We start from the raw sequence: 12,495 nt of genomic DNA on the forward strand, positions 1-12,495 counted from the left end.
CACAGTATAGTAGAGTCAGTTGGGCACTGTTAGTGAAAAGGACAGCACCATGGCGCAATTCACTTTGTCAGAAATTTGGAAACATGCTACACTGCTTGGCATGCATGCCAGAAGCGCCAATACGCACATTTCAGAGTGTTTGTATGTCAACCTGAGGATAGTGCAGATGATTCGGAATGAGTTGGATGAGTCTAATGGTGATTATGAGGGTATGTCAGCTTGGAAAACTCACTCTGATCGTTCTGATAAGAAACTAACTCCCGAATTTGTTGGTGAGATCCAGGCCCTGATTGACAATTATCCCATCAAGTCAATCAGGTCCATCACCAGGGACATGGGAGTAGCTGAGTTTCTTATCAGGCAGGTAGTGCACAAAGACATCCAGTATTCCTCATACAAGATGAGAAAGGGCCAATTTTTATCCCAAACCATCAAGGACAAGAGAAAAGACCGCGCTACGAAGCTTTTGAACAAACTCAAGCATCCCCTCCAACCGAATGTGCTTTGGTTTTTCTCAGACATGAAAAGTTTCTGCCAGGATCAGATGGTGAACACAGAACAACCATTAACTTGCCATGTCCCCAAAACATGTACTGAGAGGGATAAAAATCAAACATCCAGTCAACATCATGGTGCTTGGAGCGAGCACTAATGATGGTGACATTATGCCTCAGACTCAACACGGTGGCCTATATCAAGTGCCTGGATGAGGTAGTGCTGCCCTGGGTCAAGAGGGTGACTGCTATCAACAAATCTCCCTACCAACAAATTATGGTTGTTCCTTCTCTGGTAAACATTCGACAAGATGTTTACACGGAAACATATAAATCTTATAGCTTGCTTTCCAGATAAAACTGCAGGCTTTTTTTTAATTTCTTTTATTGGAAACAATATTCTATAAATAGGTTTTCTTTGCAAATTCCATGCTGATAGTATATGATTTTTCCTGGAAGATAGAAAAATTAATCTCCTAAAATATCTGTCTAAATACCAGAATTCAGAATAGCAGTAATAATTTTTTTGCAAGATTTGAACATAAATATGCGAATCACTGTTGTGTTTATCACAGGAGAAGTTGTGTAAAAGAGAAACTGTTCTCCTGTGACAAACACAACAGTGATTCACATATTCACGTTTGAATCTTCAAAAACATATTTAGGATAAAAATACAAATCATCATTTTCAATCTTCCATATAACAGTTTATTAGTTGAAATCCCAAGAGCCCAGATATATTTATATAATTCTGACTATTTATTTTCTGAGTTCAAATCCTGTCAAGGTCGACCTTGCCTTTTATTATTATTCTTTTGTGTGTGTGTGTGTGTGTGTGTGTAGGGGGGTTCTATAAAATGAAGTACAGTCAAATACTGTGGTTGATGTAATCAACTAATGCTCTTCCCCAAATTCCAGGCCTTGTGCATATTTTAGAAACGGACGTTAAATAATGATGATGATGATGATGGTGGTTATTTATATATATATATATATATATATATATATATATATATATATATATATATATATATATATATATATATATATATGCGGAGTGGCTGTGTGGTAAATAGCTTGCTTACCAACCACATGGTTCCGGGTTCAGTCCCACTGCGTGGCACTTTGGGCAAGTGTCTTCTACTACAACCTTGGGCCGACCAAAGCCTTGTGAGTGGATTTGGTAGACGGAAACTGAAAGATGTCATATATATATATATATATATATATATATATAATGTATATGTATATGTTTGTGTGTCTGTATTTGTCTCCCCTATCATCGCTTGACAACCGATGTTGGTGTGTTTATGTCCCTGTAACTTAGCATTCTAGGGTTGATTTGTTCCATTAAAGGCGGTGCTCCAGCATGGCCACAGTCAAGACTTGTGCTGAGGAAACATATATATGTGTTATATATATATATATATATAGATATATATATGTATGTGTGTGTGTGTGTATGTGTGTGTGTGTGTGTGTGTATGTATATGTATGTATAGATTGTTTGAAGTGGTGTACAGATTTTATATACTAAAAAAAAAAAAAAGTAATTAGAATTTTGGATGATTATTTATTTATTTAATGCTTTCATCTTGGTTTGGTTGATTCTCCTAAACAGGATGAAAGTTAAAAAAAAATAATTATCCAAAATTCTGACTACGTCTTTTTTCTTAACACGCACGCACGCACACACACACACATGTATGTAAATAAACAGATAGATCTAGCAACTGAAATTTCTCCCACAATTTTTGATAATTCTGTTACACTTTGACAAGCCACTGGCTCTTAAACTTTGTTAGTTGAGAATGTATTAATTTCAGACGTAATAAACATCAGAGGAGGTGGGCTTAGGCAATTTTATCAACTCCACTTAGGTAACTGGAGCTTTATTTTATTGGCTTCGAGAAGGAAGAGGAGGAGGAGGAAAAGAAGAACGAAGAGGAAAAGAAGTAGAATGGAGAAGAAAAGGAAAAAGAAGAATGACGTGGAAAAGAAGATGATAAAGTGCAAAGCTGATCTTGGTAGGATTTGAACTCAGAGCATAAGAAGTCATAACTGAATGGCATGAGTTATTCTGTCCGAAACTCCACCTGTTTTATCAAACCAGTCGCTACCCTCTTAGTGGAAGAAGACGCCTTACCATATAAATCACATCTCTCATACCTGGTTTTTTCCTCCTCTTCCATTACTTATTGATAGTTGTTAGAAAAATAACAGACAGCAACAAGAAGACAAAACAAAACAAACTTATTGATTCTTTAGAAAATCAGAAATGTCCTGAGAGAGCGATTAAGAGTGACAGGGAGAGAGAATAAAAGCGAGAGAGGGAGAGAGAGAGAGAATGCGTGTGAGAGAAAACTGTGAGACTTGCTAACAGCTCCTCCTCCTTCTCCTCTTCCCCCTCTCTATTATATGATACTCGACAGCTGGTTTTCAGGTAAAACACAAGTTTTTTGCATCCAACTACGAATGCTATCACAAACCTGTGTTGGTGGCGGACACTGATAACCGGATCTCTATTCAGTGGTGGTGGGCATATATATATATAGTTGTTGTTGAGGGTGTTTCATTTGAGCTGTGGAAACACAAAAACTTACTTTACTACAGATTTTCACACACACACACGCACGCATACACACACACACACAGCTAAACAGATTCTAACACACACACACATATACTTGCACACATACATACAAATGCAAAAACTCGTGCATACACACAATTTTGTGTAAACATAACAGACATTCGCATATATATAAGAAATCTTAAAATATATAAACTTAAATACAACCATATGTACTCCCACGCATAAACATCATACAAACATACACACGCATATATACATACAAACACACACACACACACACACACATATATATATATATATATATATATATATATATATATATATATATATATATATATATATATATATATATACACACACATGCACATACATACATCTAAATGTACTGACATCATATAGACACACAAATATACCACAAGACACACAAATATGCTGGATAATGTGATGATGGTTTCCCTGCACATAATAGAAAAAAGACGGAGTAGCCATGGCTGGAATGCCTTTGATCACAGATCTGCGCGATCAGGTCTGGCCTGGCGCCAGACCTGATCGACAACTGCTGCTACGATGGCTGAAATAACATATAACTATCGTAAAAAAAAATTCAAAGCTGTTAAGAAAAAATATACACAGATGTGTGTACATATATCCACAGAGACATCAACATGTATGTATATATACACATATACACACAAACAGTGAAGGATGTTAGAGTTCGAACGCTGAGTATTACTGATTTGCACTTTTAATTACAACAGAAAGAAAAAAACACAATTCGAAAAATACAAAAGCAAAAAGCAACAAAAAAAAAACTTCACAACAATTCTTTAAAGGTCCCCTCCGTTATTATTTGTTTCCCTAGTTGTGTGTGTGTGTGTGTGTGTGTATACATACATACATACATACATTTATTCGTTGTTTATTGAGAATAGAAGACTGGAACAGCTGTTACCCCTCTGCTGCCAAGCGATACATTGACATACAAGCGCAATCAGCCGGATCAGTTCAACCTTTAAGAGCCAAACGAACCGCTGATACCACAAGACATTTATGTTGATGCTCTAATATTCCTCAAATACACTGCTTTGGATTATTTCCTATTTCTTCCCCCTCCCCCTTTACATCAACCGACCCTGGAAAAAACGAAAGGCAAAATTTCTTTCTTGTAGATTTGAACTCAGAATGCTGACAGCCAAAGTAGATATCGCAGGGTATTCTGTCTGCCGGTTTAAAACCATACAATTTATTAATTGTTTATTAATCCGTCGCAAGTCAATGTTAATTTTAATCTAAAAAGGAAACTTCATCTTCATATTTCTATGCCAACTTTGTGCCAAATCATATTGTGAGTCCGTGTAAATACAGACACACACACACACATAATATATATATATGTATATATATGTGTGTATATATATATATATATATATACATATATATATATATGAAAGGAAATATCGGTTAGGGAAATTTTCGTTATGCCCAAACATTCGGAACAAAAAGTAATTCTGTGAAAGTTTGGCAGAGTTTTTAATTAATCTACTGAAGCACCAATGAGCAGAAAGGCTAAGGGTTCTCGGCCCGGCAACACTGCATTACACAACACTAAAGGTCCACAGAAACTGAACGAGGCTTTTCAACCCGATGAGCAGGTCAATGATGAGAATAATGTTGCAAGTCTTGATAAGGATGGGATCGAGATACAAGCAAACTTTTCTCGCGATTCATCTAAAAGACTCAAAACCGTAAGTTCAAACTTTGCGCGGAAATTTGATAAATTGTTTTTGCGTGTTGATTCATTTATTACGGGGCTAACGCGGTTTCGCAGCTCTCCTTGAAAAATGCAGTTTTTTTTTTGGAAAATTTTTTTTTCGGATTCCTACGTTTTAAATGTTGGAAATTACGAATATGCAAAAAAAAAAAAAATACCCCCCACCAAAACCACCACTCCCCCTCCCAATTAAAAATTTTGAACTTTTTTCGAAATCCCCGCCCCCCCCCCCCCCATGTTTTAGATGATGGAGATTCCGAATATGCAAGAAACCACGTTTTCAAAGTTTTTAATTCAACAAGCATATAGATATGTGTATAAAGAGATGGATAGATATGAATGTCTTCCTGGGGCTAAGAACAACAATAACACCGTCTTCTCTCGGACCGTCACATTTAGTTGACAAATCTATTTTATGAATAAAACGGACAAAGATAAATAAATAAATAGACAGATAAATAAATAAATGGATGAAAAAGTTCGAAATTTTAAATTGGGTGAAATCTGAGCATTTTGTTTCTCATAAAATGGCTCACATGGTGATGTGCTGTATATTTAATTTAATTATATTATTATTTACGATTATTAAAAGGCAAACACAAGTAAAAGCGACCGTTTTATTGGGTTTTTTTTTTGTTTTTGTTTTTTTGAAATTTTTTCAGCGGATTCCTGTTTTCGATGACGGAAATTTTGCCAAAAATCATTTTTTCAAAATTTTAAATCCCCCCACTCCTCACCCCAAATTTTTAAATTTTTACTTTTCGAATTTTTTTTTTTTTTTTTTTCAATCGACGTAGATCAATTTTTATATTAACACCCGCACGATTTACACTAAGAAAAAAAAGCTCTGCCTAATATGCTGCAAATCCCTTATTTTGGTTCAGAAAAAAGGGGTGGGAGACGAGGGTGGGGATATATTTAATAACGAACCATTTCATTCATACTTTGGAAAATTTATTTCTGTAAAATGTTTTGTTTTTTTTTTTCTTAAACGCCCAAGATTTTGGATGCTTTTGAAAGATACTATATTTTATCATCAGAATAAAAATATATTCGTACACAACAATTAAGAGAGTCAAAACTATTGGAAAAGTTGCAAGACGCAACGAAAATTTTAGAAAAATAAAAAAGAAATGACGGGAAATTTTACCAGTGAGTGTGTTAAATTATAAGGCACCAAAAGAGAATGACTCTCCCCAGACACAACAGAATATGCTTCAACACACGAACTCACATAAAGAATCTTGCAAACCAAATCCAAAAACGAAGTTAAGATATATTTTTTTTAAAAGTTCACCCGGTACTACTAAAGCAGCGCGGACCCGAACGCGCAGTCGCGCTAGCTAGTCTTGAGTGGTCGACCCTAACCCTAACCCTATCCCTAACCCGCGTGTGCAAATGAATACGTGTTTAGGGTTAGGGTTAGGATCGACCACTCACGACTAGCTAGCGCGGACGCGCGACTGCGCGTTCGGGTCCGCGCTGCTTTAGTAGTACCAGTTCACCCTTCTTCCCCACACAAAAAAATTAGTTTGGGCGCAATTTTTATTTAATTTTTTTTTCCTTAGTGAAAATCGTGCAGGTGAAAAGATCAATGGGGTGAAATTTCCGAGGCTTCCACCTCACCCCACTTCGTCACTGGAATTCATGGAGATTAAGAAAAAAAATTAATTTCGAATTTTCTATGAGGAAACTCCCAAATTGATTCATTACACCCCTCGCCAGTCCATCCCGTTGTCTGAAAGTGAAAATGAATGGCTTGTGTGTTTGTGTGTACGACTGCGAATGAACAGAGAAAATATGCTAGAAATAACAGTCAAATCATCTCACAAAACTGCGATAACATAATGAAAGAAATATGTAATCAATCTACTCACCTTTCTGTAAAGGTTTCTTTCAGAGTAATTTCCCGCAGTAAAATATGGCAAAGTGAAATCAAAGTGTTCATTATTTTTTTTTTACAACTGAAACCTCCGCTATGTGCATCGTTGGAATTTAGGCGGGATAAACTTCGGCAATGTGGCTGAGAAATATAGAGAAATTCTGGAAATTTTTCTTCCATACATTTCTCGTCGATGCGAGACCATTTCATATCGCCCGATGATCCAGTGAGATACTTCCACCGTCTTTTCATTCGGGACCAATAGGCCTCAATGTGGTTTGTGCAAGGTGAAGGGTTGAGGTAATTTCTTTTCTTTTTTTTTTTTTTAAATTGAAATTTCACTAACAATTTTTTTTTTTCAGAATCGGAATCTCCATAGCCGAAAACGTAGGATTCCATAAAAACAATTTTTTCTAAAGGGGTCCGTTTATGTGAGATTTGGCTGTTATTTCTAGTATATTTTCTCCGTTCATTCGCACACGAACACACAAGCCGTTCATTTAAACAGCAGGGTGAAATGACGAGGGGTGTATGAAACAATTTTGGAGTTTCCTCACAGAAAATTTGAAATGAATTATTCCCCCCCCCCCCCATATTCTTAATCTCCATATTTTCCCACGTCGATTGAAAAAAAAAATTCGAAAAAAGTTAAAATTTAAAAATTTGGGGTGGGGAGGGGGGAATTTAAAATTTTGAAAAAATGGTTTTTGGCATATTCAGAATTTCCGTCATCGAAGACATAGGAATCCACTGACAAAATTAAAAAAAAAAAAAAGGTCGATTTTTCGTGCCGGTGTACATGTAAACATGTACATGTAAACCAACTGCATTAGCCCCTATTTTTACATTCGTTTTTGTATGCTAGCACGGGTTAGATAAATACATATGTTAAGACCCTTTTTTGGTAAAGTTTTCCTCGTTTTTTTTTGTTTTATTTTTGACTGTCGGTTGTCATCGTGTTACTAAACATCTTTTTTTTTTTTTTTTTAAATGCTGTTCTTTAAGTAAAGGATGTCTTTTTCCATGTGTCTTTGAAGGCATTAAGGCCGGTAGACAATTTGTTGACGGAGGAAATTACGAAAACATCAGAAATTCTTGCAGAGTGATTTCCACAGAAGCAAAGATATAAACAAATACACACACACGCGCGCACACACACACACACACACACACACACACACACACACACACACACACACACGCACACGCACACACATACGGATTGTGCGCACACACAAAAATGTTTGTTTTTATGTCAATATATAAAAACATTTCAACTGCAACACTTTAACATTTAAACTGATCATATCCAGCCTAAATATTCTACCCTATTTTTATTGTTCAAACCGGCCAGATCCAGCCTCTCGCACCTATCCTACAACGTCACTGTGGCACCTTGGGCAAGTGTCTTCTACTTGTGAGTGGATTTGGTAGACAGAAACTGAAAGAAGGCCGTCGTATATGTCCTGTTGTTTAAAATTGACAGAAAATATTGTCAGCGGGCTCGGCTGCGAAATTTTTTTTTCCCACGAGAGTTCCTGACCCCAGTAATGAACTTATTTGCATACAGCCAATCAGAGCTCACCTTGACCTTGTTATCAAGTTAACAAACACACTCTACCAAGTAGACTCAAGATGAAGAACGGTGTTGTAAGTCGACTGATCACCAAGTTATGCCTCATTTTAGAAGGAGACAAGTAATTAAATAGATTTGCATCTGTACTTATTATCAGATTTTGTCAGGGCTCCATATGGTAAAGATGTGGATGGGAAACATATGGGTAGAGGGTGATGTGCTAGCAACTTCCTCCCCTTACTGTTTTAAAAAGTAAACAACAACACAAATAACTACGCAGAGGCAGCCATGGTTGAAACAAGAACGAGATGAAGAAGGATTATTAAAAGAGAAAAGAAGAATGGTCATTCCTTACCCAAGGGACCTTATCTTACCGCTTATCACTTGTTATGCGCTCATAAATTAGTTTGATAGTTGAGTTCTAATTGGCTGTATGCAAATGAGTTCAGAACTGAGGTTCAGAACTCCCATGGGAAAAAAAATTTCATGGTCCAGCCAGTCTCTGAGGGGTACAGGTTTGACTCCTATAGCTGCGGTGAGCTAGCAGAATCGTTAGCACACCGAGCGAAATGCTCAGTGGTATTTCGTCTGCCCTTATGTTCTGAGTTCACATTCCGCTGAGGTCGACTTTGCCATTCATCCTTTCGGGGTCAATTAAATAAGTACCAGTTACGCACTGGAGTCGATGTAATTGACTTAATCCCTTTGTTTGTCCTCTGTGTTTAGCCCCTTGTGGGCAATAAAGAAATATACTGACAATGTCCACCCCCTGTTTTATAAGGGTTAAAATGAGGTTAAAATAACCAATCTTTCTGTTGTTTTCACAGCTCCACTGTGTTCGAAGTATATCTTCTTGTCTGTAAAATATCAAAGACACACGTATATATTTGTACATTCTTTTCTACTCTAGGCACAAGGCCTGTAATTTTTGGGGAGGGGGCTAGTCAATTAGATCGACCCCAGTATGCAACTGGTACTTAATTTATCGACCCCGAAAGGATGAAAGGCAAAGTCGACCTCGACAGAATTTGAACTCAGAACGTAAAGACAGACGAAATACCGCTAAGCATTCCACCTAGCGTGCTAACGTTTCTTATTTCTTTACTGCCCACAAGGGGGTTACACACAGAGGGGACAAACAAGGACAGACAAACGGATTAAGTCGATTATATCAACCCCAGTGCATAACTAGTACTTAATTTATAGACTCCAAAAGGATGAAAGGCAAAGTCGACCTTGGCGGAATTTGAACTCAGAACGTAGCAGCAGACGAAATACCGCTAAGCATTTCGCCCTGCGTGCTAACGTTTCTACCAGCTCGCCGCCTTATACATCTATATTTGTACATTATGAAATGATATGAGTGGAACAGGTACAAACAAAAGCATTATATATATATCATATCTGTTTACAATGCTGGCCTAGGCAGGACAGTGTGGTGGGTGCCGACAAGCCAGTGGCTAGATCTTTTGTCCGTTTGGCCTGGTTTATGTGGCTGGAATGCTCTTCCGAATGCTGACCACTTTACAGAGTGTACTGGGTGCCTTTTACGTGGCACCAGCCCTGGCGATATTACCCTGTAAGATAAAGACTCCTTGACTGGGGTGGGAGGGACTAATATTGAGGGAGGAGAGTTTGTGTCAGTTGAAGAGGGGCTGGAAAGTACACTAGAAGGATAGAGATAGGTGTTTTGCTATAAGGGAGACACATGGCTACTTCAGTTGGAAAAGAAAGAAGAGAAATAGAGAGACAAAGTCATGTGTGTGTGTGCTTGGTTGCTTAGGCATCCCTTATAAGCAAGCCTGGCTTGGTCCGATGTACCATGATCTCACTGATTGTTTTAGGTACCTGTGTAGTGATATGTAGATACCCTCTAAGTACTCATATCCTTGACTTGGTGGAACATCCAGAATCCAACAGAGAGAGAGAAAAAGAGAGAGAGAGAGGTATGGACCACAGCTAGACTGGTATTTGTTTTCAATTGTGTAGACTGGAATAATGTGAAATGATGTGCCTTGCTGAAGGGCACAGCAGACTGCCTGGTCTAGGAATTGAACCCACAATCCTATAAACATGAGCTCAATACCCTTAATGAGTCATACACCTTCACATGTGTGTGTGTGTGTGTTTGTATGTATTTCTGTGTACGTTTGTGTGTGTGTGTGTTTGAGTGTGTTTGTGTTTGTGTGTTTTTGTGTGCATGTGTGTGTGGTCTGTGTTTGTGTGTGTGTTCGAGTGTAGTTTTGAATTTCCATCCCTTTACATTGAAAAGTAACAGTTATTCAATATGATTGACTGAAGATTTCAAAAAGTAGTGCCCCAGCATGGCCACAGTCTGTTGATAGAAACCACAAAAAGAATAATACACTAGCTTTGATTTCTAAGTGAAGTGTAATACCAGAAATTTCAGACAATGAAATTATCCCTAGTATGTTACTGGTATTTTATTAGACCCTTGAAAGATTATATGAGATTCCAAACCTGAACCCATCCACCCATTTAATCTGCTCACTATTCCTGAGGCAGTCATGGGGATTGTGTCCCTAGGCACCTCTTAAATAGGGACCTTTCAGAAGCAACCATCATTGGGCTTCTCTTTTCCTAATCCCTAATGGTTGTTCCCACCAGGACCTGCTTCAAAGTTCTGGGACATGCATCCTTTAGTTTCCCAAAACAAGTTGCAGGTTTATTGCTGTTCGTATTGGACCCCTCTACCTAAAATCTGAATGTATCCCTTAACCTGCACAATTACAGCTTGTAGCAGTCTTATTTGTGACAGGTGTCAAGCTCCTGTTTGTGTTGAACCCATGAAACCTGACCACAAAGAGATGTGATTGTTTAGCAATGTTTTTTGTTGTGACATTTACACATTTTGTGGACAAATATCGATTTTATTGCAATTTTTACAGATTTTTATCAATGTATTTATCACTCTTGTTGAGTTATAAACAAATTATGTTGAGATATTTGCAAATGTTAATAATAATAACAACAACAACAACAATAATAATAATAATGATAAATGCCCCGATGCAGTACCAGTGGCTTTCATGGCTTCTCATCTTAACTGATTGGAAGTGTTATCATGTACATTATTTTGTCTTGCTCTAAAAGATGGGGCTACAGCAAATATTCTGCTCAATACCACAGATTTGCTTGTCAGTTGTTTGACCGTAACCAGTTGAGCATGTCCTTTGGTGGCTGACGATATGTGCATCTCTGATCATGAGCAGAAGTAGTGGGGGAGTATCATAGCCATGTGTTGAGAGGAATTCTTTGTGGTTTGAATAATTCACTCCTGGAAACATAGGTGTTTCATTCATCATGCTTAAACAAACTTTATTCAGGAACCTTTTGAGCAGGATGGGCTTCTCAACCTGAAGAAAATTCTAACTGGGCCCCACCCGCAAGGTCATGCAATGTTTATCTGGATATGTGATCACCCTGTTGCGCACATATGGTTGTGATGCATGTACCTGGTGTACCCTTATCAGACGGGTAGTCATGATGGAGATACTGGGCTTCATATATTTTATCCCCGCATCACTTTGATGGCATGCACTGTTCTCTCACTCAATAATAATAATAATGATGATGATGAAATTATTGTGTATAATACTCAGGTGCACTACAACTCATCAAAGGTGCATGTACAATACATAGAATTATGTACAAAGGTCAGGAAAGTGAAGAGTGTAGGAGTCATGATATATATGTGTGCATGTGTATGGAGGGGGGATATCAGGTGTAGTGTTGGTTTGTTTTCTGGTTTTGCTGCAATATTTAAGGATTTTCATACTCATTAGCTTAATACTGAGACCTTTGGCAATATACTGTGCTTGAGTAGAAGACCCATCAAGCCAAATGAAATTGTAGTTGTGGCAGATATTGGTGTTACACAATTGGCATCTGTGCTGGTGGCATGTAAAAGCACCTGTTACACTCTTGGAGTGGTTGGTGTCAGGAAGGGCATCCAGCCATAGAAACCATGTCAAATCAGACTGGAGTCTGGTGCAGCCTTCCAGCTTACCAGCTTTGGTCAAACGATCCAGTCCATGCCAGCATGGACAATGGACGTTAAATGATGATAATATGTGTGTGTGTGTGCGTGTATGTAATTATATTATTTACAATGGATGGCTAGGTGTCCTCATCTTGTTTGCTGTTATCACAACG

General features: G+C 37.8%; 1 protein-coding gene across 8 annotated transcripts in view; it reads left to right on the forward strand.

The window, feature by feature from the left end:
* The window catches only part of LOC106868957 (anoctamin-7), a 313,520-nt gene that overhangs the window by 140,256 nt on the left and 160,769 nt on the right, over positions 1–12,495 (forward strand). For 2 of the 8 annotated variants that reach the window (XR_016238494.1, XR_016238495.1), the window contains exon 1: positions 3,459–4,835. The exons of 4 other annotated variants lie outside the window; for them this stretch is intronic. Coding sequence is in view for 1 of the 4 variants with exons in the window: in XM_089342448.1 (XP_089198574.1) it covers positions 4,644–4,835 (192 nt within the window). In the remaining 3 variants the exon portion in view is untranslated. Of the gene's footprint in view, positions 1–3,458; positions 4,836–6,920; positions 7,044–12,495 lie in introns of those variants that run through there. 2 more of the 8 variants (XM_089342448.1, XM_089342453.1) reach the window with 2 other exon arrangements.

The sequence above is a fragment of the Octopus bimaculoides genome, chromosome 26 (assembly GCF_046866305.1).
Source record: "Octopus bimaculoides isolate indiv1 chromosome 26, ASM4686630v1, whole genome shotgun sequence".
NCBI classification, from domain to species: domain Eukaryota; kingdom Metazoa; phylum Mollusca; class Cephalopoda; order Octopoda; family Octopodidae; genus Octopus; species Octopus bimaculoides.